The sequence below is a fragment of the Curcuma longa genome, chromosome 10 (assembly GCF_044706935.1).
Source record: "Curcuma longa cultivar G26 ecotype Majalengka, Jawa Barat chromosome 10, ITB_CL_G26_1.1, whole genome shotgun sequence".
Taxonomy (NCBI): domain Eukaryota; kingdom Viridiplantae; phylum Streptophyta; class Magnoliopsida; order Zingiberales; family Zingiberaceae; genus Curcuma; species Curcuma longa.
Genome location: NC_133870.1, coordinates 9,623,604 through 9,650,353, shown reverse-complemented (window position 1 = coordinate 9,650,353; position 26,750 = coordinate 9,623,604). Strand labels below are relative to the sequence as shown.

Below are 26,750 nucleotides of genomic sequence, written 5' to 3'. Positions count from 1 at the left end.
GTTAACCACATTGAAAAAAGATATTATTTCAACTTCGTCGAGATTTGAATCTCTTATTATCTTCTACAACTCTGTTATCATAACCAACTCAACTATGTTCTGGAAGAAAAAAAAATCCTATTTCTTATCGTCCCATTCAAGATTTTTACCCTCACTATCGCCATAATAAACAATATAAAAAAAATAAAACGTGCGCAAAGTGTTTGACTTGTGGTGCAATTGTATCTCTCGATCAAGTAAAAGAAAAAAAAAAGGCATTTGTAGTCTATTAAAATTTAAATTTCACCGACTACTCCTGAAAAGTAAGCAACCTTCCTCCTAATTTATCTATCTAATAATTTTAAAATACAACTGATGCATACTCAAAATCCTACTGGCAAAATGGATTAGCAACGAACTTGAAAGTTATAAAAAGTACTGTCAAGGTAATTTTTTTTCTATGAAATCGCCGGATTGAGATCCAAATTACAATAATCCAAGCCCCCGATGGGCAATTTTAGACAACAGCACACACAAATACAGACATGATACAAGTGACAAACATTTGAATGTGAAGGTAGAATCTGATCATAGAGCCCAATGGACAATCGTGAATCTCGGTGGATTAGTTGGCGTTTGGTACAAACGTAAGTTTCATACTACACCCAAAATGTAAATTGCAAGATATGATAGCCGAGCAAAATTTTTGCTATAAGTTTGAAGAAGGGACGTTAGATGGGTTCTAACATGCAATGGTAGATTCCGAAGAATACATGTGATGACAATTGACTTGGAGATAACAAGCTACAAGAGATTTGTCGGTTAGTAATGATCAGGTTTAGAATATGGATGAAGGTAACGCAATCTCACCTCAACCAACCATCAAAGGGAGGGCTTCAGAATAAGCAGTCAATATGAAACTATAACCTTCTGAAGGACTTTCCAGTATCTTGAACATGATGGGTTCAAATGTATAGCTCGTTGTATCCACCTCTCAGGGCTTTGACTCGATGCTACGCCAGAATCTTGGATAGAGCCTGTATTTGACTGTTTTGCGAGCAAGTGCATTTGGAAATACAGCTCAGCTGGCCTCATTTCTGCATGAACAAGAATGTATGTGAGAAATAATACATATAAACAAAAACAAAAAACACTTGTCCACAATTTTTTTTTTTTGTTGGGGGTAACCTTCTGGCCAAGCAAACCATTCGTGTTGAAGGTGCTTCTCCCACTTGGCCTTTGCACCAAAGCTTGCTTCTGCTTGAGCCAACAACAATGAAACGATGGGCAAGAGAGCAGGTGAATTGTTCTGAGCCTGCATAAGGCTGCTAATTGCAGCAGACACAAACTGAGGACCTGCCTGGCGCCTAGCAAGCTCCATACAGATGGCACCTGTCGTATTAGTTTAATCCAACCTGAGTATATAGAAATGAGAAAAATCTACTCCATTGTAATGCAAGCACATCCAAGAACAAAGTTTTGCAATAGTTTATATCGAGTAAGTTCCATTATGAAATCTACGATTATATCAAGTAATCTTGTGAGATAACAAACTCTCTTTCATAAACCTAAAATTTACAATTCCAATGGATTTTTGACAGCTGCACTAGATCATGAAAGAACATGCAGATTGTGTTAGCACAGTAATCAGAAATCAGGTTTCACAAGTCAGCTTGTATGAAACAAAACAAAAGAATGGCAACCATGGTCATTTGTTGAGCTAAATTGACACAAATATGCATTTAGTAGTTAATATACATTTTTCTGATGGGATAAATGTGAAACGTTGCATTCCAATAAAATAGTAGATATGGCATGATGCAGATGCAAGTGGACTTAAAAATTATCTGAAACTTGTAGAGATTGATACCATGACAGAGTAGAAGGCAGCTGTTCGTATTTGCTGCACAAGCTCGTGCCAAGGCTTGCTCTGCTTGCAAATACTCCTGATCCCACATATAACATTGAGCGCTAACTAATTCAAAATTAGCAATCCAGTGGTCAAAGGAACTTCCTTTAGTAGTTGCACATGCATAAAAATTTGCATTTATTATGTCTGAATTCTTCTGTAAACTGTATCTAGATGCAAGATATTTTAGTGATAACCACCCCATAGGATGAAGTGTCTTCATCTGCAAACAGTTAGCATACTCATTCCTAAGGTTTGAGAAGTCCTGTTGCACTGCATATGCACGGCACAGTTGCAAATGTGCAAAAAATGAATCACTAGATGTAGGGGGAAGGGTTAACGCATCAGTAGCATTACGTATACATCCTAAAGGGTCGCCACTCTGCAAACTTAATTCTGATGCACACAGTAGCAAGAGGAAACGCCTTGAATGAGAGTGCTTATTTTCTATAAGATTCTCTCTATAAATGGCATCTGAAACCAAGTGTTTCAAAATAATGCAAAGTTGCTGAGGAAACCTTTCTTCACGAGCTTTCTGCAATAGATTAAGAATAAGCAAGTAGCGAGCATTTTGGTTCCAAGGTTCTTGATGCAACCATCTGCAAAAATACACCGAGATTAAATTAACCTGTAATTTCTTTTGATCTCAATATTAGTTGCCAGATCACAATCAATCAGAAAGAAAAAATTACCTTTGTAGTAAAGGCAAACTTCTAGCTCCGTGCATAAGGCAATCATTGCATGTAGGAAAAGAAAACTTTGGATTTGTAGAACACAACGAATGGCAGGCAACTGCTGCAGCACCATGAATTTCATATGGCAATTTAAATCCTTTCTTTACAGGATATAAATTTCCAGTAGGAATGACAGTACACCTAGATGCTTTTGCAGGAGCTATCCAGTCTTCACTTGATAATAGAAGTGAACCAAGATGGCATCTGCAGCAAGCAAAGCCAATACACACATGAAACTAGGAAAGTGATACTTCCAATTGAAAACAGCAAACTTAGATAAACCATGATAGAAGATATCTGATATAGAAAATGACTGAAAAAACACAAATACACCAAGGTTGTCAAAGTTGAGGTTCCTTTCAGAAGATATCTGATATTTTCTAATTTCTATATCCTAAAAATCTACAAAAACAATATAATATATGCCATCACACGAAAGAATAAGCAGTATATGCTAGCCATAATTCAAAGAAAAAATACAGCTCAATATCTGCCTTGATAAAAATGCACTAAATATTACATCTGTGTTTCATTTCATTCAGAATTTAAATGAAATGGAGAACCAAGTATCTCAACTTCTAATTATAAGCAATTAATCAACTCCAAGTCTCCATGGTATGTGATTGAAGAGAGGTAGACAGTGACACAACATTAAAAAATTGGAAGACTTTAATGTAACAAGACCATCTGGCGATGTTGTTTAACTCAGGTAGAGTATTCCAGAGTACCAAGATTGACAGGTGCAATGAGTAGATGAAATACCAAACGACACAGTTTCTTGTTCACAATCGATTTCACCCTATTGTCAACCTAGTCTTACAACGACAACATCAACAACCAAGCTTTATCCCACTAGATTGGGTTGGCTATATAAATCCTTCTATCCATTGGATTCTATCCCTTACTATATCATTATTTATATTTAAATAAATTTTATCCCGTTTTATTGCTAACCAAATCTTTTTTAGCCTTCCTCTTCCTCGTTTGATATGCACATTTATCATAGCTTCATATCGCCTAATTGAAGCATATATTGATCGTCTAAGTACATATCCGTATCATTTTAAACGTGTCCTAGGGTTTCCCCTCGATAAATACAACTTTGACTCTCTCTAATATTTTAATTTTTTATTATGTCCATCCTTGTATATCCATAATATTCATCTTAATATCCTCATCTCTGCAATTTTCATCTTCTACTCATGCGCTCAAGTCATAGCCCAATATTCAACTTCATATAACATAGCAGGTCTAACCACCATTTTATAAAACTTTCTTTTAAATCAAAGATACTTTACAATCATAAAGAACATCTAATACTCTCCACCATTTCAACCATCTCACTTGTATTATATATAAAACATCTCATCCTTTTGAAAAAATGATCCTAAATACTTAAAATTCCTAATTACAAACAATTCATCATCTCCTATCTAAACAATTGTCTCATTACTAAATTTAAATTTCATATATTCTGTCTTTCCTCTACTAAGCTTAAAATCTTTCACTTCTAGCGTTTCCCATCAAGATTCAAGTTTAGCATTTACTCTTTCATATATCTCATATACCAAAACAATATCATCTGCAAACAACATGCACCGCAGTACCTATCTTGGATGTGTCTAGTGAGCTCGTTCGTTATAGGGACTTAAAGCTTTTCCTCGATGTAACTCTATCTTTACAAGAAATGTTTCGGTTAATCCGCCTGAAGTCTTCACTCTTGAGAAGATGTATAGCTTCTATTATCGACCTTTCGGGCATAAATCCAAATTGATTTTCAATTACCGTAATCTCCTTCCATAGTCTTTTTTTTTATTACTCTTTCTCAAAGTTTCATAGTACAACTCATTAGTTTAATACTCCTATAGTTTGTACAATTACTTTATTCTTATATAAGGGAACTAAAGTACTTACCCTCCATTGCTTAGACTTTTTTTAATTTTCAATATCATGTTGAATAACTTTGCAAGTCATTTAATACCTTGTTTCTTTAGACACTTTCATACCTCTATCGGAATATCATTTGACCCAACTGACTTTGTCTCCATGTAATAAAATTTTCATATTCTGCATCATTCCCTCTAGATTCCACCCTTTTGTTCTTTTATAATGTGTTAAGTTTTGGTTCCAATTTGTTTTGAGTTCAAATTCAAAGCATTAGCGTTGTTGGGGAAATATTATATCATACTATCCTAAGTAGCCCCTTCTACCTATATATGTATTAATCAGGAAAAATATTACAAATACACCCTTATAATTTCATGTATTTACAGATTGGTGTGTATGACTCCCCTCGAGTTGTTTTGAATATATATATATATATATATATAGAAACTCAGCTTTTACATGTGTATTCAATTTTAGATCTTTTAAAGAATTAGTCAGTAAATCTACTAGCTTATCATTCGAGCTAAAAATGGAAGTGGTGATCTGGTTAGATTGCACTTTTTCTCTATGAAGTGGCAATCAATTTTTATGTGCCTTATCTTCTCAGGTTCAAAGCTATATGCATTATTGTAGTAAAGCTTCATTGTCTTTGTAGGTGCATAGCTGAGCTTGACCATAACATATTTACACAAATGAACTCACACGTTAGGATTATACCTATATATTTTGCCTTTGCACTTGATCTAGCTACAATGGTCTATTTCATGCTCTTCTAGGAAACCAGATTAGCTCCCAAGAGAACATAATATCCACATGTAGATCATCTATACATAGAAGATCTTACCTGATCTACATCAAAGTAGCCCACAATCTGAAGATGATCTCAATCTAAGATATCTTTCCCAAGAGCATTTTAAGGTATCGTAGGACTCTTTAAAAGGTTGCTAAGCAATAGTTTTGACATATGTTCTCCAAAAAGTGGTTGATCACACTAACATCAAATAAGATCTCTAGTCTGATGATTATAAAATATTTCACCTTTTCTACCAAAGTTGCATATAACTCAGGATCAGTTAGTGGCTCCCTTGTCCCAATACTAATCTGACATTAGGATCCATGGAAGTATTTACTAATTTAGTCCCTAGCATTGTCAGTTTCTTTAAGCATATCAAATACATATTTGCTGAATCACAGGCATCTCTCTAAGCAAACAACTTTTATACTGAAGTACTTTAGGTCATCCAAGCCTTCAATCTGGAAATGTTGACGGAAATAACTTCTTGATGTCCAGCACATGAAGCAGCCAATGAAAGATAGCATCCAGAGAGAGAAACAGATGGACTGGAATCTAAAGTGCTCTTGACCACTAGAGAAAAAAATATCAAGATAGTCACCCTTATAAACTTTAGTATATACTTTAGTCACTAGACAAGCTTTGATGCAATCGACAATTCTTTCACATTTAATCATAAAAACTCATTGCACCCCGCCATAGACTTCCTGGGCTGGAGAGGAACAAGCTCCTAAGTTTTATTGGAGAATCTTGCCAATCATATCATACTTCCAACTTGGATACAAGAGAACCTTCGAGATATATCTAGGGATGATGCATGTGAAGGAGCATGATAGTAATAGCTTACCAAAACGATCCTGTGTATCTCTGGCATTTGAAGTGATCAAGAAAATATCTCTAAGATTTGTTGCAACAGACTAGAAGCGACCAATGTGGTCGATCATCTCGATGTCTAATTGATGTAGCTAAAAGAGATTAGTAGTTATGCCATAGGTTTGATAGATGTCACCCATGTATAGGTCCCTAACTTGTGTCCTGATCTCATAGCAAGAGAAGTAACATTGAAAGATGCTCATAAGGTTGGATCATGGACCACCAAAGGTAAGCATAAGGGCAGCTCGGTGTACGAAGCTCCTGCCAGTGCGAGGTCCCGGGAAAGGATCGGACCACCAAAGGTAAGCATAAGGTTAAAAATCAATCCACTTATGCCCATAAGGATCTAGCTGACTCGGTAATCTCGGAAGCTAGGGCATTTATTACCTATAAACCATACTTGAACCACCACAGCTTGTGACTGGCATAATTTTTTTCCATTCAACTCTCCATGGTGATTGTTAGGGACCAGAGGTTAGGGCAGATCACATCGAGTGGCATTGAAGATGTGGAAGATGAATCTGGCATTGGCTTTACTACTCAACACAATGGGTTGGCCCTCGAAATGATCTTGCTATTGTGCAGACCTAGGCTGGGCTAGACTGGTCTGCTTGCCCAACCCAAAAAGAAAAGATGGGCAAACTGCTCAGGTGGGTTTCTCCAGTGGGTGTTCTGGTCTACAACCCGAGCCAAGAAAGATATAAAGGTGGGTTCTGTAGTGGACTGAACATGAACCAAAGCAGATGAGATCGTCAGCGTCCTGGAGTGGCAAGTGTGTGTCATCACAAAGCAGAAGGCGGTGGCGGCAGGCCAGAAACCGGCTCTGGTGATGGTATTTGTCCTCTGATGCAAAGGAAAAGGAGATAAAATAGAATAGTGGTGACAGTGAATTGATAGTGGTGGTTATGCGCAAAGATGAGACAGCACAACCACAATGATGAGAGGCAGCATCAGTGCAAGGATGAAGTTCATCTCAAGGGAGAAATCTTCAGGTCATCAGCAACACACACAGAAAGGCACAGATGGGATGGGCTTCATCTCCATGCACAGAAAAGATTCATGCTGTCAACACACACAAGGGGAGGGAATAGGAGGTATTGGCAGCTGGCTCTGATATCATGTTGTAGGGGAATTGTCTTATCACAATACCCTAGGTAGCCTCCTTCAACCTATGCACACATGCATTATTAGCAAGAATATTGCAAATACACTTATAGTTTCACGTATTTATAGATTGGTCCATAACAATTAGATTTAATTTTTGATGAACTTTATTTTTTTCAAAAATGTATAAGATGCAAGTGACTTTGAGTTTTATTCAATTGACTTGATTGCCATGACTCTTTCATATTAGGATTCATATGTATAATGTGCATGGTTTTACATCTCCATCTTATCTAGCAAACGTTGAAATTCATGAATCTTACAATTCTGTTTCTGAAACCAGTGATAACAACTAAGAGATATAAATTCTCATATTTTTCTACTTGGGGCATCCTGACGAAAAGACAAGGAAAGACTTAAATGGAAGGAAAAAACCTAGAAACTTATTCCTAGCATGCTACAATGGATGATTTGCATATCGAAAATTCAGTGTTTATCAAATGTATAGGCAGCAGATATGGTCTGTTACATATGGCATATCAGAATCCAATCTCAACCAAACTACTCCATATATATGGAGTTGGTTGCATGAATCTTATCCCTCTAGCTGTTATATCACTAGTAATATCCAATCAATATTTACCATTCAAATCAATTACATTGACTAAGGCTCTATTTGGTCTCTCTTTACCCTTACACCTTATAGTTGAATTGATTTAACTCTTCTAATTATCAGATTTATTGATCAACTTTCAACATGTCTATGCCATCTCGATCTACTCCCTCATTTAATCATTTATTGGAGCTACACTTAATTGCTCTTAAATATAATTCATTTATATTTTATCCTTTCTAATACTGCTATATATTCATGTTAGTATTTACTCTCCATCTGCATTAATTTTTTGTATGTGTCGCCTCCTAATATCCCAATACTCAAGTATGACATTGGTCACGCCACAATGTTATTAATTTTTTTTTTAGCATAAGAGGCGTATGACAATCTCATAAGTTCAAATAAAAGACCCTCTCCACGTTGACCCACACATTTTTTATTGAATCAATGATATTTTCATTAATGTCTTATTAAATAATAGAAATCCAAAATATTTAAAATTACCTGAAGTAATTCATAGCTAAGTACATGATACAAGAATAAATATGCTCATTTCATAGCTAAGCTACATGTTACAAGAATAAGTCAAAATATCAACAATGAATGTTCAGAAACAAGATACACTACTTTTGCACGTTTTCACTTCGCAAACAAGCAAAAGTGCTAAACCAGAACTTACCTCAGTGAGTTATTGTTAGGATACATATGAAGAGCCTTTTTAAGGTAATTTACACCTTTGTCAATTGTTAAACTTTGATCAGATTCACAAGTGATCTGTAAGTAATGAACCTCAGTTAATACTATCCATCTCAAAGAGCAATATAAAGAAGAAATGCCACATACTAAGACTGAAGTAGAAAAAAGCTTACCATTTTGCTAATAGCAATAAGGGAATGCATTTCACTAACTATACCATGAGAAGCAGCAGCTGGAGAAATAGTTGGAAGTAGCAACTGCAGCCTATTATTTGTGTCTAAAGCATTCAATGCGCAAACAATGAGACTCATTCTTGTACTTTGCAAAAAATTACTTGGAAGTTTGCAAATGGTTGCAACTACAGAATGATATCCTGAAATGTTGTATACTAGAGTGCATATCAACCCAAGGGCAGCATTCGCACATGTCTGCTTCATGGTTGAGATACTCTCCGCCAGTTTACGCACCACTGTAAGAGCTCTGTTATTCTGTCCAAGATTCCATAATGCCACAGCATATATCTGCAAGCCCTTGCCATCCAAGAAGCCTGGAAATTTAATGGAATAAATCTGATAGCCAAAAGAATGACAAAACCCGCTAAATTTTTTTCATCTACTGGACACTTTCCTTGGGGTTGTGATAGCTACTTTTTCAAATTTATCACCTAATGATTTATATAAAAGATTTACTTCAGGTCAGTGGAAAAGATAAGTTCAATGTCATACCTTCTTTTTCCAAATGATCACACTCGTGTGCGGCATCAATTGCACGTCCTGCCTGCAAAATTAGTATTTTATAGGTGGTCTAGTGCTTAAGAGATGCACACATATCTATACAAAGAATGAGTTTCAAAAACTGGAACATAGCATATTCATCCTATCCAATAAACAGAATAGAATAGAATTACCTTACAGAGCGATCTAGCAAGGTTGACTGACACATCAACAATGTGTGCTTGAACATCACCCTCAAAACATGGAAAGTTCTTCAAAATATATCTAGCCTGTTGGTATGCAACAATTGCAGACTGATAATCTGTCCGTGATTCACATACCAAGCCTAGTAAATTATGTGCCAAAGATGAGAATGGAGCCCGATGAACAGCCTGTTGTATGGCTCCAAATACCTGCAAATCAATAAAATATACTAAATGGAATATCAACATGCAAGAACAGCACATGATCCAGTTTAAGAGTAACAATCTAATGTAATTAAAGTGGTCCATAAAAATTAAATGCGATGAAGTTAACATCCTTTTTTACAGTATCACAGGCAGAAGAACGAAATTCTTACCAAATTCCAACACAATGTTACCTTCGCCCATGTAATCATGACACCCACGCATTTATGCTCATCTCTTGAAAATAGAAGACCATCTACACTAATCCTCATACAACAACACATGGTTATTTTTTTTGTAGGTGCAATCGATTTTGATGGTAGGCAAAAAGTTAAGTTAGGAAATGTATTTGATAAGATTGTAACAAATATATGCTGAACATCTCCATTAAAGCTTATTAAACATAATCTCCCTAAAAATTTTCAATATTGTATGTGCCCCCATTGACATAGGAAGTTCAGACTCAAGTTCAAACTTATTCTTACTAACGTCCACTAACTACTAAGCATAATAACATAACTTCACCACAATGTGAACTAGCTTGATCTGAATCTTCTTCCATTTGTTGAGTTGGAAGCCGATACATTCTGTTAACTCTTGATTGTGATATGAGTTCTAGATGGGTAATCTAGTTTAGTCTGATCTCATACTTGACGGGACAAGCATCCTAGGGCCTTAAATGTGTAAGCCTTTTCCAGTTTTCAGATGTTTGGACACGTTCGGACAGGTCATTGGATCAAATCGAGGTTTCTCGCGCATAGCCCGTCTTGGTTAACCGCCCTTCTATTGACAAATATACCAACCAATGCACAATTGGTAACACTCACTGATATACCTAGTGCACAGACTTAATCAGAAAAGGATATAACTCACACTAGATATCAAGATGCAGCCTCACTAGAATTCTGGCCAAGGTCATAGGCTATAGCATCATGAAAATCACAATGCAGCATCAGCTCATATTGTGTACTCATGAGACTCGTGGATAGATAGTGAACGGTGATAGATTTTTCTCCTTAAGTTTGAGTTTTCTCCCCACCATATGGAGTAGGAGGAAGGCCAACTCCTTTCTAGTGATACATGGCATATTACAATGGGATTTGGTTGACATGACAACACCATCTCGGCAAACCTAACTCATCTAAGATGACTAATAATATGAAGTATAACCAAAAATATAATCATAAAGGTATTTCAGTTTTATGCAGAAAGATTTTGTATAAAATGGAAGACAATTTCATAAGTTAAATTCTTTCCTTAGCTGGTATGATATAAAAAAGATGATTGCATCCGATCAATGTTAAATATTTAAAACTCACCAAACTTTGTGAGTGTAAGAGGCTGCTGCTAGAGGAAATCAATTTCAAAGTCTCAAAACACGTAAGATAACCACATATATTGGACTCAAATGCAATGTGAATTCTGGACCTCTATCACATCCACTTATGTGGCAGCATAGCCCTATATTTAAAAATAATGATTAGTTTCACCTTAATAAGTATGTGGAGGATGGAGAACTAAGCGTTGGCTTAGCTGTAGTAATGATCAAAGTCCCAAACATCATGGGTACTAGATCCACCATTGCCGGAAGCATGGAAGATTTTCATGTGTCAGAGAATGAAGAATCAATTGTTGAAGTCTATCCATGTGAAACATCCCCGATAAAGCATTTTCCAAATTCAGAACAATAGCATCTAAGCAGTTGGTTGAGCAGCACCAACCATTGAAAGCAAAATAAAAACAAAAAAACAACAAAAAATGACAACTAGCAAATCCCTAGGTTGATTCAATATTCAATACTATTAGTGGAATAGATGATAAACAAACAATTCATTCCATTTTCCATTCACAACTTAGTGATGGTCACCATTTTGTCAAAGAGAGAATTTCTACATACAGTAATAAACTCTAGAAACATTCTTCTTGAAAAATAAATCTTGAAAGAATCCTTATGCTCTCAACAGTTGACTGCATGACAGTAGCACTAATATGACATTCCATGCTGTTAATAAGCCAAATACATACCATACAGTAGGAGTATGTCTAGAATTTATAAGCATCCTTGTTTTGTCAAGAGATAAATCTTCAAGATGATAGTGTCCGTGTGAGTCTATAAAGAGGCAAGTATATATATATATATATATATATATATATATATATATATATATATATATATATAACATAACTGAAAGAGTTGAGACGAAATGTTCCAAAATGAGTGGCTGATGACTTGAAATAAGGAAGATAGCATTCCCACCATAAAGAAATTGACCCACAAAGAGAATCCCATTATGTACTTGTGTCCATGGTTTCAAGTACTGATAGTATAAATTGACATGACCAAAATGTATCATTCTAGTTGGTTCTTAGTAATAATGCCCTAGAGCAATTGGATAAATGGATTGTAAAAGGAAATTAGTATGTAATGTTATTGCATATATGAATGAAATTATGTTTTTATTCACAATCTTGTTATCTTGTGTATTTGGAACATTGTTATAGAAGTTCCTTATATCATCCTTTAGTGATACATCAAGATAGAAGGCAAGACGGTCTTAGTGATCTCAAGATGAGATATCGACTTTCAGGTGTGACTAGCATATGGCTAGTTTCTGCCATGCGATAGCAACAGATGAATAGATGATCTTATGATAGGATGTCTCAGCTAGGACGTAGGTGAATCTGTAGATGTCAATTTACTCGACATGGCTCACAATGAGAGCTCATTTAGTAGTGTACCTAGTATTTATGAGGTCTCATGCAGTTGAATATAATTGCTCCTTGGAGGTTACTACTTGTCTCATAAACAAATCAATATACTTTGACGCTTGATGTTTGGTCCCTTGAGAGGGTTGCAGGTATACTTTGCAGTCAAGTATATTGCTATTCATATGGAGATGAATGAATAATTAACAAAAAGAAAAAAACTTGCTCCCCGTAATCGGAGAACATATCACACAGCCAATTCAATTGGTGATCACTTAGACTCAAATCTATTCATATTGAGTTAAGAAGTGTTCTCAAGTTGGTTGTAACAAGTGCAAAACACTAAGATATGTTCAATTGTGACAGACAGATCCAAATCCTAAGAGCACACCATGATATGAAATGATAAGACTCACTGTGCTGCGAAAATCTTTTGTGGAAATCACCACTTCCGAAATAGTGGATAATACCAATGTTTTACTATAGGTCAGTCAAGATTTGTGTGCCTACACCAATGAAAAAGGTCTTCGTGTGGGATAAAAATGTGTCTACTCACTCACATATTATTGCTACTAATTTTTAGGAGTCTAAAAAGTTGCATGCTGAAGACTCGAGATATTAGCATGTGATCAGCATGTAGCCTTGAGGGAGATCTAAGGATAATTAAGTATTAAATCTCTTGACTAATTAATCAAATAACTAAGTAGTTAATTATGTTGATTAACGGAGGTTTAATTAGGACGACTTAGAGAGGTCTACTATCAAATTAAAGATTAATTTGGGCAATTGAATAGAGAGGCCAAATTAGAAATTAATTAAAGGGTAATTATGTGAATATGGTCCTAATTATTTTTCTATAAGCTTTAAATCCAATGGATGAGAATAGATCTCAATACCAAGCATTGGGTTAAATTTTAATAGATAAGGTCTAAAAGGCATCTTCTAGATGACATATTTTAGTAAACGTTCTTGGCATCTTCTAGAGAAAGATTATCCAATTGAATGAGGTTAGATGCTTTAGGTTGTGGATGAGAATTTGCAGGTTTATTAGGAAGCAAAGTATATAAAGGTCACTTTAACTCTCTAAAGTCTAATACTTATTCTAATATAGATTTTGATCTAAGCTCTCTCTCTCACATCGTCTTTCCTTTTCCATCCAATATGGTGGCCGAAGCTTTGAAGGTGGTGGCCAACCCTTCTTCCTCCCTAGTTCACGCTTCAAGGCCCTAGCACTTCCTAGCATAACAAAAATTAAAATAATGTAGGCAAATATTAAGACTATGATGAGACAAATGTCATTGTAATGCTAGGGTCATTATGGTTTCATTGGTACTGACTAAGATAAAGCCTGACTCAGCTAATATTGTTTGAGCTTGACTTAGCCAACAAGATTTTCTGGTATGGCATTCTTCTATTTTGTGTGGTCACAAGGAGAAGAGAGAAACACTAAAAAGAGGGAGAGGAGAAGAGAAACACTTGCATATAATATTGATCAAGACAAAAAGACTTATTTTCCATGACTCGTCCTTTGATGTCATCTAATGGTCACAAGGAGGAAATGAGCCAAAGAAAGAGAGGGAAAGGGGCAAGATGAACCAACCAAAGTATTAACCATAGTAAAGAGGAGTGATGCCAAATTCAGGTAAATAGAGATCTGTTCATATGTTGTACTTATAACATTTCTAATAGTACCAATCTAGGTCCAACTACAAGTGGTTGACCAAGATATAGGTATAGACATGCAAAGAAACAAATTCTTTGTACCACATCTTGGAAGTACAAATTAGGGTCTTAAAAGATCTAGATTAATGCTACTAGCATTGATCTAGGCATTAGGAATTTATAACTATTACTCATTTGCTATATGTTTGTTACTTGTTGCCCTAAAATTTAATTTAATTAGCTACGTAATTGCTATAAAGTTATACATAAAGGTAAACAAACAAAAGAAGACTATAAGAACAAAACTTATTTAAATTGGTCTTGAAATGCTTTAGAGCATGCCAAGTGTCGTCACGACATGGTACGAAAATAGTGTTTCACTCTAAGATCAAAATTCCAGCATTTGAGGATACTTAAAACCTTCTTGGGCCCAACATACACTCAAATATTGTTACTCCAAGTAAGCACTTGGCATCCCAGCTTATCATGTTCAAACATATTTTAGAAATAGCCATGCAGAACACATAAATCTACATCTCTAATGAACACTCATACTAGAAACCAAATAGCATAGGTTTGGGGACCTGTGGTTTTAAATTTAAGGCATCCTTAAGACTAGGAATGGAGCAAAAACAAAAGGTAGTAGTAAAAGGGCTCTTGCTCACTGAAAGAAGGGAAAGAGGAGCAGCAGTATAAAAAACACTCGGGTATTTTAGCAAATTACTCAAGTATCAAAAGACAGTCTCGCTCTCTATAGCTGCAACACTCAAAAGTACTGCATCTACAGTTATTTACATAACAAATAGCATGGCAACAGAGGTGTTTCTCTAGGACGAGGAGCAATTTGAGACAAGGGTCCACTTTGATACCAAATGGAAAAATAATGTTATCAAAAATTTCAAACAATAGAAGGTGTTCTATTGGTGGCATAATACAAGAAATCAAATAAAATAAAATAATTAGTGGACTATCACTCAATTATCTTAATCTTTAACAATATATCTGACGGGATAATATATATATATATATATATATATATATAATGTGGAGGCATATCTAAATGGGCAATAATTTGCTTAGATAATCCTTCTTTAATTCCTACAAATAGAAACTCAAATTAAATATATGTGACTTCTGCATCACTTTAACTGGCAAGGATTAAATGAAATCTTGAAGTTGCAATTTTTGGTAAATAGAAAAATCAATCCAAGTAATAAGCAAGCTTGCTCTATAGAAAATATCAAAATATTTTGGCATTCACTGCTAGCAAGATTCTAGTGGGATCATAAGGCACAAAAACACATGTTAGCATCATAGTAGGATATGGACTACTATGCCAAATTGTCATCAAAACCTGCTTTCAAAATGAAGTAGATCTTTTAGGAATTTATTGGATCATTTCATGATTCTCCCAGTAAAACATAGAAAACTGTGGCCAAATTGACATTTTAGATGCAAGGACATTAATATACCAAATACCTGTGGAGACAGCTCATGACCAGAAAGAACAGCAAGTACACCAAGACCAATCTGAAACTCAGCAAGCTGCATGAATTACAAACATGAAGTGAGCAAACCAGACTGCTCCAGGAGTAACATAGGTACCAGCTAAATGACAATGAAAAATGGTAGATGATTTTTACTAATTTGCAAAAGCTAGTGCATGCACAACCTAAATAACCAGTGACTAAAGAGGTCTATCTGTGCTTGTGTGATAATTAAGTGTTAACTCATTTGTCTACTCGGATGACTATGACAAGAAATTTTACATTTTTAAAATTACACATTTTCACTAGTTTATTTTATTTATCACATCAAACAGAAAGAGCTTAGAAGAGCATTTATAAGTTCTGTCCTTTTATTTTTTAACCAGAAATAGTGAAAAAATAAGGCTCACAGAAGTGTCTATTTAAATTTACCAAGAAAATGAGAACTAAAGAAATAAAGAGAAGGAAATAAAACAACAGTAGTCAAGCTCAAATTTTATTTCAGGAATTTACTTTTTCCTTTCCTTTTCATTCAGAATTCAAAATATTACATCATAAATACTACTATTATGATATATAACATGATATTTAGTAATAGTCAATTTAATATTGTAAACAGTAAGTAACTATGATTATAAAATTCAAATGTACTACATCCCGCATGTTGGTGCCCCTGACCTGAATGTGTGCATGTTTAATTGTTTATGTGATCAACCAAACTCTAGAAATTAAATCTTGAGACATTTTTATATGAGGAACTAAAATAAATAAGTTACAATTCCATGAAAGTGCTTCGCTAAAAACATTTTCTTGCACAAAATATTTCTGTGAAAAAAAAAGAAAGGCTAAAGTTATATCTATTCAACAAAGGAAGTGCAACAGAAAAAAAAGAAAAGTAATATGATAATAAAATAAAGATGCTTACAGGAAGTATCTGCACGGCCCAAAGGCAACTTTCGTATGCTTCATTCGCCGAGCAAAGCCTAAGCATATGAGAAGGGAAAAATGAAATATGACATAAAACCCTAAGAAGCACACTATCAGTTATCATTGCCTGGATATTGAATAGGATCGAATGGGCCACAAATTTTCCTTCTCAAAAGGGGACACATAGAGTGGAGTTAGGATTTATAAAGCTTTGAAGTTCCTCATGCCTTGTCAATAGGGGCATAAAGCTCCCTCATCAGATGAGGTTCAGTAATGACAACAAGACTTTCACTGAGGACTCAATTGAGAGATCTATAGACCCACATTAAATGAACTTAAAGACCTTACTGGAGTCAACAATAAGAAGAAAAAAAATTATGCACTCCCAATTTACTCCCAAAGTCGACAATCCCTTGACTATATCCACATATCCTCAGTCAATGTCCAAGAAAATGACATTATCATAATATGACTGTGGGGAAAAAAAATTGAAACTATTTACCCATCATCAAAACCAGATGACATGCCAGCCCATGGCAATGCCAAAGAAGGATCAATACTTCTTGCATGGTCAAATGCTTCGCTCGCCAAATGCTTCTCTCCCAAGCTTCTATATAGCTGTAACATAACAAAATCAGACGATTATATATGAAGATTCAACTAATGAAGAGTATTTTCACCTTACCTTGCCAAGATGTGCCCATGCTGATGAAAGAGATAAATCCAGCTGCAATGCTCTAATCAAAGAATGTTGCTTCAGAGCATCATTGCTTGCCAAACATCCAAGCAGAAGCCAGAATTCCTTATTGCCTCCCTCCAGCATCAAACCACCCAAAGCCATCTTCTCTGGCAGCTGCCTAATGAACTCAGAGTAAACTTAGCTAGATTCTTGCACATAAGAATTTGCAAAAAGAACCAGAATTCTCCATAGATGATCTTACCAAGAATCCTGTCCATCTTTGTTTTTCTCTTCTAGAGAATCAATTAAATCGATCGAGATTGCAATATCAGTGTAAATATTAGCCTGCCATGGAGCCAAGTGTAAAGCACGCTGGTATGAGTGCTTAGAACTGTTTGCAGCAGAATCTCGTTCCTTTTTCCAACTGACAATTGACAACTTGAAGATCTCCTCATCTAAGTCATACCCTTTTTTCTCATTTTCCCATGGAAAGCAATTTGCATATGCAATCTAAATATCATAAAAAATATAAACACATTAAGTGTGGTAATTTCATGCTAAGTATTAGGATTATTAGGTAATGTGTAGATATAACAACTACATAGCTCGTTTCAAATTTAACCACATTTTCAATTTGGATTCATTGGATGCACAAGCTTATTAGAAGTGTCGGGATTGGACATCACCAATATCATTGTATATTACTAGTACAATTCACATTCATTTGTTAGATATTCACTGTCCATCATGGTTTAGTAGTAATACCTGAGATACTAGGGATGGCAATGGATTAGATTTGGGTCGGAGTCCATATCCTCTGTCTCCATCCCCATTTATTATATTCATCCTCATTGTCATCGGATATTCAACTTTCATCCCCATCCTCGTACCCATTGGAGGATGTTAGAATTAACATCATATCCAAAAACATAACTTAACAAAAATAGAATAAACATCTATAGACTACGAGGGGAGAAACTGAGAAAGAGAAGAAGATCAGATTTATTTTCTTATTATTTTCCTTTAATTGCTAGCCAGTGAAATGAAAGAAAAAAAAAAGTTAGTGGATATATATATATATATATATATATATATATATATATATATGGTATTCGGATTGGATATGGGTAATTTTACTAGACCCGCCTCCATACTCGTATCTAAAAATCTCATACTTGATTACCCAATTATTTAATCGGTCCAAAAAATCCCACCATACCCTCCTCCATTCGGGTCGAGTATCGGATTCTCCATCGGATTCAGAGGAAATTGCCATCCCTATGAGATCCTAATGACATGACAATAATTGACTCTTGAGTCCACATTGATCTATTACTAAATAAATAACACATATCTCATGTCCCCATTGACCATAATTAAAACAAATTAGAAAGTTATTGTATAAGCAAATAAAAAAAATTGAAGTGCACCCTTAAAAGTTGAAGCTATAATTAATTATCCTCTCTAATTATTATTACTTAGTGCAACTCAAGTAGATGAGACATCACAATTAACACATATACTGAAGTACAAAATGACAAAATCTACCCTTATTAAATAACATATAAAGATATTTTGAAAAAAAAAAAACTCTAGAGCAGGTACTTTGGATTCCATTATTCGCAAGCATTTCCAGCATTGTCCTCGGTAAAAGAGAATTTGACTCTAATGAGTACAAATTAGATATCTAATTGTTAATGTCAATAACATCTTCAAGAGACACAGTGATGCTTATTCATGTAACTTCTCATTTGGCTATATCTTTCAATAAACAAAATAATAAAGTAATTTGCTGAAGTAGAATAAACCATCCATGTATTTAAGCATAATTTCAATCAGAAAAGGCCATAATATAGCTCAAGCATCATCGGTACTAGAATCAAAGATGGAATATCCCTTGGGTTGTGTTTCATTTGAGAGAAAGTAAGGAGAGAGAAAAAATAAGAGATCTAGTATCTCATATACTCACTCTGAAGAACAAATTTTCTATATCATTTTCAAGTCACTCATAGAAAATTGGTTTATAGCTTTGTGTAACAAATTGGGTTGGTTGATGTCTTTGCTTAGTTTGAGGGGAGTTGCATAAAACAAATATACCAACCATATGTCAGCTTTTTGATAAAACAGTCAGGCTTAAGGTCTATATATACAATCATTGGACTTGAATCATAAAAAAATAAACCTAGTTTCCAACTACCTATATATATTTTTATAGCATAAGCTATTTCAGGTTAGGGTTATATAACTATCAGATAGGTACTGCTTATCTAATTAATTGTACTATTTTTTATTATTACAATAGGAATTTTATATTATTTATAAGTCATAGTACCTATCAATTATAAAAGGTATTAATATATGTACTAAATGTATGTAATCTGATTCTACCCATTAATAAACCAATAGTCATGATAAGATAATATGATTTATTAAGCAAAACCCTAAATTAATTATTCCCTAACTCAATCTACCAATCTAGTTCAATCAATAAAGAAGTTTTGGGGCCACTAATATGGTTGATTGCAATGGGTAGTTGCAAAGGAGGGGGATTTGAAAAGGCTCTTATCCAAAAAAAATAATGAAGAAAAGGGAAAGGCAACTAATGGGGAATGGGGAAAATATGAGAGAAATAAAAGGGGCAAGAAGTAGAAATTGAAAAAGTTTGTTACATCCAAACACAGTTGCACAAGTCTATATAAACTTTTCAACAGCAATAAAAAATGAAAGATAAAGTATCATGGGAGTCCTCATAAATGGTTAATTCTAGCTTATGAAGTCAAATATTAATAAACATTGAAACAAAAACTTTAGAAAAGGTCTTTGAATCATTCTTTGATAAGCCATTGCATACTAGTGCTCCAAGCAATGCCCACCTGTATGAAGTCAAGATCATCTGGGATATAGGTGAATACCAATAAATACAAGATCGATATGTCTTGTAAATGGATTGGCTTGGCGTGTTATATCATAGTGCTTGGCGTGTTATATCATTCGGTTAGTGCCGAATAGTCACCATGTGATGTGCAGCAACAGAATGAGAGATTTTACTTCTTGTTGAGCCAGACAGTGGGCAGTGTTGTTGCTCATAAGATCCGCATTAAGGAACAAAAGAAGTGATATAGAGTAGAAGATTCAACAAATAGAAATGATTATCATTTACAAACAAAGAGGAACTTGAATAGTACACTCTTGATTAAGGGATTAAATAATACATATCCTATTATCATTGTATGTGCAAATCTAGAGAATTATTGTTTTAAGCAAAGCCCTATGAATAATAGGATTATCTATTCTTTCACATACCTGAATATCCCCTTGCAACTTCCAAGAAGAAAATAAATTTCCAGATAAAGATGTACTAGTTTTTGCTGCTTTTAATGCTTCCTACATTCCAGGTAAACTGCTATCATTTTTCAGATTCAACAAAGAGTGAGTTTCAGAAAATTCTGCATCTAACCCTCAAGAGTTCAGCTGCCCAAACAAATGCTCCAGATTTTACACACTCCTTTGACCAACCAAACAATGCAGAAGCAAGTCCAAGGTTTGCAGATATGTTATGCGGTGTTAATTCCAAAGCAAATTGAAATTGTTCAACTCCCTGCAACCAAAGAATGCACAGAAAAGTAGGGATTAAGCGAAACGGTAAGCATATAAGTAACAACTATAGTCCATATCAGGTGGTGTGAAATGGCCATACACAATATGATTCAAGACAATACCATAATATATATTCTTGATTTTATTTAGCAATGTTAGAGTCAAGTTGCCAAGGTATAGTAGACAGTGGAATGATTAAAAGTGAACTAAGATAAGCTATAGGCAAAACATGAAAGCATACACAAAATATATAGTTCTGTGATTTTAACAAGCCCCACATGGCCTACCCCATACAGCCACCAAGGCAGATTTTAAAGGGGAACACAAAGACCATAAAAAAACCTAGTGTTTTAAAAGTGATCCAGGTGGCCGCCTAGGCAGTATTGAAAGGGAACTGGCTCACCTAGTCAATACCTGGTCCCCCTTAGGTGGATTTCTAAAAGGCAGCTCAAGCAGCCTGCTTTAGCGGCAAGGCAATCTGAGTGAGTATTTTTCAAAAATGTTTTGTTTGAGAAATTTTACTTGAATGAATCTCTAATCTCCTAAACTCCCTACCCAACCCCATGGCGCTCTTCTTCCTTAGCTTGAATTGCAGCAACACCAACACAGTTCAAGTCATCTTTCCTTTCCTTTTCTGCTCCAGGTGGCCTTTCCATCTTCTCTTGTTTATTTCTTCTCTTCAGGTAGTTTTTTATTTACCTAATCTCAACTTAAGTTTAGTTTTTTTATTTACAATTTTTACTGTTTTACCATTATACTCTTCAAGTTTCTTCCTTCTCTCAGCAAATTATACCCTATCCTCCTGCCCATCAACTTCTCTTCCCTATTACCCGTCTTCTAATAGTAATATTTATTCTCTATTATTTGCAGATTCTTTTTCATAAATTTGTCATCTTCTACTTCTCCAGAATGCAAATTTTATCCCCTCGCAGTGAGGTATAATTCATCCATTATCAACTTTAACTTGTTGAATGATACTTAACGTGCCCAATTTGTTGTTAGCTTATCGTTTTGAATCCTTTGATTATGTTCATTTTATATTGGATCCAATAAAAATCTTTGATTAGATTTTCTTTTACTTTTTTATTGGTTAGTTAATTAGATTATGAGAAGGGGAGTCTTAGCGCAATGGTAAAATTGTTGTCATATGACCTAGTGATCACGGATTCAAGTTGCAGAAACAACCTCTTGCAATGCAGGGTAAGACTATGTACAATAGACCCACTATGGTCTAATTCTTCTTTAGAAACTCGCATTGGTAGAAGTTTCGTGCACTGGGCTGCTCTTTTTTAGTTAATTAGATTATGAAAATAACCCCAACACAAGATTCTCTAATGGATTACTATAGATGACCTAGATCAATCGATCCCTTGGAATTGTGGATATCTTTACCCCCACAAAAATGATATAATACTGTGTTATTGCCTCTCAACCAACAAAAATGATCTTCCAATGGCATTGCCTCTCAACCAACAAAAATGATCTTCCAATGGCATTGCCTCTTGTCATAGCTGATGTATGAGTTAACAAGTAATGAAAATTAAAAATAAAAAAGCATAATTAACTAGGAAATAAATAAGAGACTAACTAAGAAATTTTTTATGAGGAAACAAAATAAATGCATAAGAATTGACTAAACCAACCAAAATTAAAAAATAAATTTTAGAAGAGACGAACAAGTTTACTGAGGTGGTGCGAGCCTATCAACTATTGAAATTGTCATGTGTAGATCTGGATCAGGTAAGACTTTAGCTCTTATCTTTGTACAAACTTCGATAAAATCCAATATTAAACAAAATCTCATTAGAAATTGTTGCTACAGTAATTTTAATGTCTTTTATCAAGGTTGGGTCAACCCAAGGAAACAAATAGAGGCAAATTGTGGGGTTGAATAAATGCTATGTTGCAATCTCAAATGAGGAAGAGGAAGTCAGCCAATGGTCTAAAAGGGTAGGTTGGAGAAGAAGGATTTTCAATATAGTTGGCCAACAAGTGGCTTCTGTAATTGGAGGAGGCCAAGGTGATTTGTGCAGAAATGAGCTAGCAAGGTGGAGAAGATGAAGTTTCTTGGAGGCACAAGGTGGTTAGGGATAGAGTTAAGATATAGTGGATGAGAGGTGGCGTTGAGGAGATCTCATGGAGGTGTTGGGCTAGTGGGGCTAGCCAGCAGTTGTCAAAAGATGCAATGAGGGGCATTCAAGCTACAACGAAATGTTAAACTGTGGTTGAGACTTGGCGTGTGTGATTTCCTCAGCAAAGGGAGGCATCCATAATTGATAGCACCATTGATGTTAAGGGATTTTGTTGTGTTTGCTTTGTGTGCAGGAGGTAAGTGCATTCGCAAGATCAAAGAGGATAAGTTGCTTGAGGGACTCAAGGATGAGTGAGTTAAGGCATCACAAGGTGACAGGCTTGGAACCAATGCTACAGTGGTGAGAACTTGTGAGTGAACAGAGCCTGCAAGAAAAGGGGCTTACAGTCAATGCAAGTTGAGGAAATTGCTAGTGTTGTGCATATTGGATAGTACAAGAGCCAAATTTCTCAGATTAATACAAGCAAAGAAGTGGATCAAAACTCACACACAAATTAGATACCACCATAAGCAGTATAAGGGGTAAACAAACTCACAAAGAGAAATAAAATATCTTACACAAAGAAACTAACATAGGAAATTTTATTATGCGAAAATGAGATGGCCTAACATGGGAAAATTAAATCCCTTTTAAAGACTCTAACCTAAATAAACTGGGAAATTATCAAATTACAAAAATATTAAAGAAATCAAATTTAATTTAATTTCCACCAACTATCCTACACACTAAAATAAGCAAATTACCAACTTGAAGACTTCCTTTAAGGACTTACTCTCCTAAAGAAGAGACCTTACCAAATCAAACTCTTACAAAACTAAAACTTAAAATTAAATTAAATTCAAATTCCTGTTTTGCACCAATATCACAAATTGTAGCCTCAAAAATGTACAGAAAACCTATAAATTAATGACTCGCAAACTTAAGCATGAAAATCAAATAAAATAATACTTATCAGCCCTTATATTGAAACCATCAAATTTAAGCATTCAAATCAAGAGAAATCCAACTTTTAAATGGTGAAGAATGAAAAGTTAACTTCACAATAACTTCACAATTCTTAGAAAAAGGAATGATATGGATGATATTATATACAAAGCAAGTAGCAATATTTAAACAAAGGATCCCAGCCCCAGTTTTGCCACAGGTACGAGCCTTACTTTTCTGAAAGAACCAAGTATTGTATGGATATATCCACTCTCCACCAATGCAAATATTCTTGACTCCTCCAGTTCAATGGCTCGTCCATATGACTGTTTCAAGGAAAAGAGAAAAAAAAACATGGCATGCATAGGATCAGGAATATCAGTAATAATGTTTTTTCCATATAAAACAATGGCATTGAAGCACCCCTAGCCACATAAGATCAGTGAACTTTTCAGAACAAATATGCATACTGAACTTCATGGAAACAACCAACCAGGTAGTATTCATGAAAATGATGAAGTTACTATACCTTTAGAGAAGCAGTAAACATGCCTAAACGATGGTATGCCAGACCAAGTGCCTAAAATTACAAAATAAACAATCTGGAATATATAAAAATAAAAAAAAATAAAATAAAAAAAGTAGAACAAGTGTTGTCTGTTAAAAGAACACACACTTCCCACAGGTCTGCACATGCTGGGTAGCCTCGTATCGCATGCTGAAGGTTTGGTACTGCCTCAGACCATCTTCGTTGGTGGATCTGCAATTTGTATTACCTAAAGATTATCTTTATGAAATTTTGTTAAAGCCTATTTAACATGTTCAATTTTAATAAATCACACACAGAATAAACAAATCTTGGTTGCCTTTGGAAAAATGAGTAGTGCTGATTATCAGCAGATGTGTATAGGACCAATAAAAGTGGATAACCAACAGCAACAAATAACACAAAACAGCAATCATACATAAATATGAAAAATAATGAAAAAGTTTGTTTTTGCTAAAACCTGCAAGTATCCCAATCTTCGAAATGCCCAGAAAGCTCTGGGAGATTTCTCTGATGATTCCTTACATACAGCCATCTCCAAGCTTTCCTTTCCCTCCCCATCTAAAAGATCACATAGCGCATCCTGCATACGCAAATAAAAGATGTTGGGAAACTAGAATTTTGACATCCCAATAAAAAGGGTTAGGGTAATTTCAATAATACTAATTAGGTTATTCTTTTTCATAACTTAACCCACCTATGGTTCCCACATTTGTTTTATGGCTTATTAATTGACAATGCAAATGACCTAAAATTAATATTTATTCTTATACATTTATATGTTGATTTGAATGGTTAATCAATTTATGTTGTTGAACAACTTTAATTCATATATCAGACCCACATGATAATAATATTTGAAAAGGATAATTAAAGTCTCTTTACTTTTCCTCGGAGCAGACTTAGAAAAATCTTCATCTGGTGTGTAAAATATAACTATGACTTCTATACTATATTGGCAAACTTTTATGTCCAAACCTGGACTGTTATAGATTCAATGCCACATTCACTAAAAATTTTAATTCTTTGCAACAACACAGGTTGAGAGCATTTTGGTCTTTTCAATCTCAAACTAGGCTTTCAAATGTAGGCTCCTCAATCTCTCAATAAAGCCTCTTCTTTACTTCCTTTTTCTCTAGTCTAGACAATTCCTCCACCCCTCTTCACCACCTAATTCTTGTCTCACAACTTCAAGGGAAGTTTTTGCTTTTCAGGTCATGAATAACTCTAATTTGATGCTTAAACTAGGATAAAAGAATGGAGAATGTTCTTGGATGTTTGATATCTATAGCTGAAGCACATTGGAAGCAAAATTAAAGAAGTCTAAGCAATAGATTATACAAAAAGAAAACCTCAATCAGCTTCCTTCACCATTGGCTTCTACTCTGAAAATAATGGAGATTATTGAAGAATGGTCAATAGCTAAGGAAAAATGAAAGGTAAATGTGATATTAAAAAATATCCTTCTTCCATATCATAATAAATCCAGGTCTCAAGCTGAAAGTGAGATTTCTTGATATATTGTTTTTATTCCTTGATCTATAGCAAGGGGATTGACATCTTTGACCAATGAATTGAAAGGGTCCTAATTTACTGCTTAGATGGTTAACTTTGGCAAGAGTAAGAGACGGAAGATTAAAAAGACTAGAAACATAAAAATAAGTTGTGAAAACCACAGGTGCGCTGACTATAATGCTTACCTTCAAAATTTGATAAGAAGAATTATGGACGAAAAGATAAAACTTGGTAATAGCACAAGTAAAAAAACTAAAATTAACTAAAAAATGCCAGCTTCAGACAAGTACAAGCAATCGGCTTATTTTAGCACAACAGACTCACTCCAGCTTCAGAGTCATTGGAATCCAAGGCAACAGCCCTCTGGTAGCACTTGACTGACCTCTGTGCATCCACTGAAACCTCTCTGTAGTAATGCCCTAGGAAACGGAACGCGGAGCCGTCGCTAGGGTTCAACTTCGCAGAGGCCAAGAAATGTTCCGCTGCTTTCTCTTTTAACTGCTTCACTTGCTCAGCAGACAGCTCCATCGCTTCTGCTCTTTCCCATAAATAAACGCCCTAAACAAAAAGCGAAATGATTAAAAACAAAAACCAGACACACGAGAAGCAGCGAAACGAAACGAGAAGCGTACCAGGTCGTAGTGGTGGCGGGGATTGTCGGGATCCGAATTCAAAGATTCTTGCAGCTTCAGGAGGAGCTCCTTGTCGCTCTGGAACAAGAAAACGAAAACGGTAAATTAGCGGAAACAAAAGGAACTGTAAGGAGAAATCAAAGGGAGGAGGAAGGCAGCAGGATGATGAGAAAACAGAGAAAAAGGACTTCGTTTGAGGCAGACCATTGTAGGAACCTCCGGCTCCATGGAGGAGCGAGCGGAGAGAGGAGGAGGGAAAATAAGAAGTGG

At 35.1% G+C, this 26,750-nt stretch overlaps 1 protein-coding gene across 5 annotated transcripts; it reads right to left on the bottom strand.

The window, feature by feature from the left end:
* Positions 1–405: 405 nt before the first annotated feature.
* LOC141836383 (tetratricopeptide repeat protein SKI3) lies at positions 406–26,750 on the bottom strand. Of its 5 annotated transcripts, XR_012602449.1 has the most exons (24): positions 26,685–26,750; positions 26,481–26,558; positions 26,173–26,406; positions 24,794–24,916; positions 24,463–24,546; positions 24,316–24,366; positions 24,020–24,112; positions 20,630–20,770; positions 20,476–20,556; positions 17,435–17,682; positions 17,179–17,350; positions 16,996–17,111; positions 16,492–16,549; positions 15,559–15,624; positions 9,499–9,717; positions 9,317–9,368; positions 8,765–9,138; positions 8,575–8,669; positions 2,581–2,826; positions 1,850–2,487; positions 1,168–1,371; positions 850–1,076; positions 727–783; positions 406–638 (listed from the first exon to the last, which is right to left on the bottom strand). XR_012602449.1 is itself a non-coding variant. In XM_074723863.1 (23 exons), the coding sequence occupies exons 1-22, from the start codon at positions 26,706–26,708 to the stop codon at positions 889–891; spliced, it is 3,585 nt and encodes a 1,194-aa protein (XP_074579964.1). In that variant the 5' UTR covers positions 26,709–26,750; the 3' UTR covers positions 406–783; positions 850–888. The 5 variants fall into 5 exon arrangements, 3 of the variants coding, with proteins under 3 accessions (XP_074579964.1, XP_074579963.1, XP_074579965.1); XR_012602448.1 differs by having other exon boundaries at positions 727–1,076; XM_074723863.1 differs by having other exon boundaries at positions 406–783.

Coding starts and splice junctions, on each gene's coding strand:
- LOC141836383 (XM_074723862.1), bottom strand. CDS start 26,708: ATGGAGCCGGAGGTTCCTACAATG. Junction 26,559..26,684: donor AGCCGGAGGTTCCTACAATG/GTCTGCCTCAAA, acceptor TTCTTGTTCCAG/AGCGACAAGGAGCTCCTCCT. Junction 9,369..9,498: donor TTGCTAGATCGCTCTGTAAG/GTAATTCTATTC, acceptor CTAATTTTGCAG/GCAGGACGTGCAATTGATGC.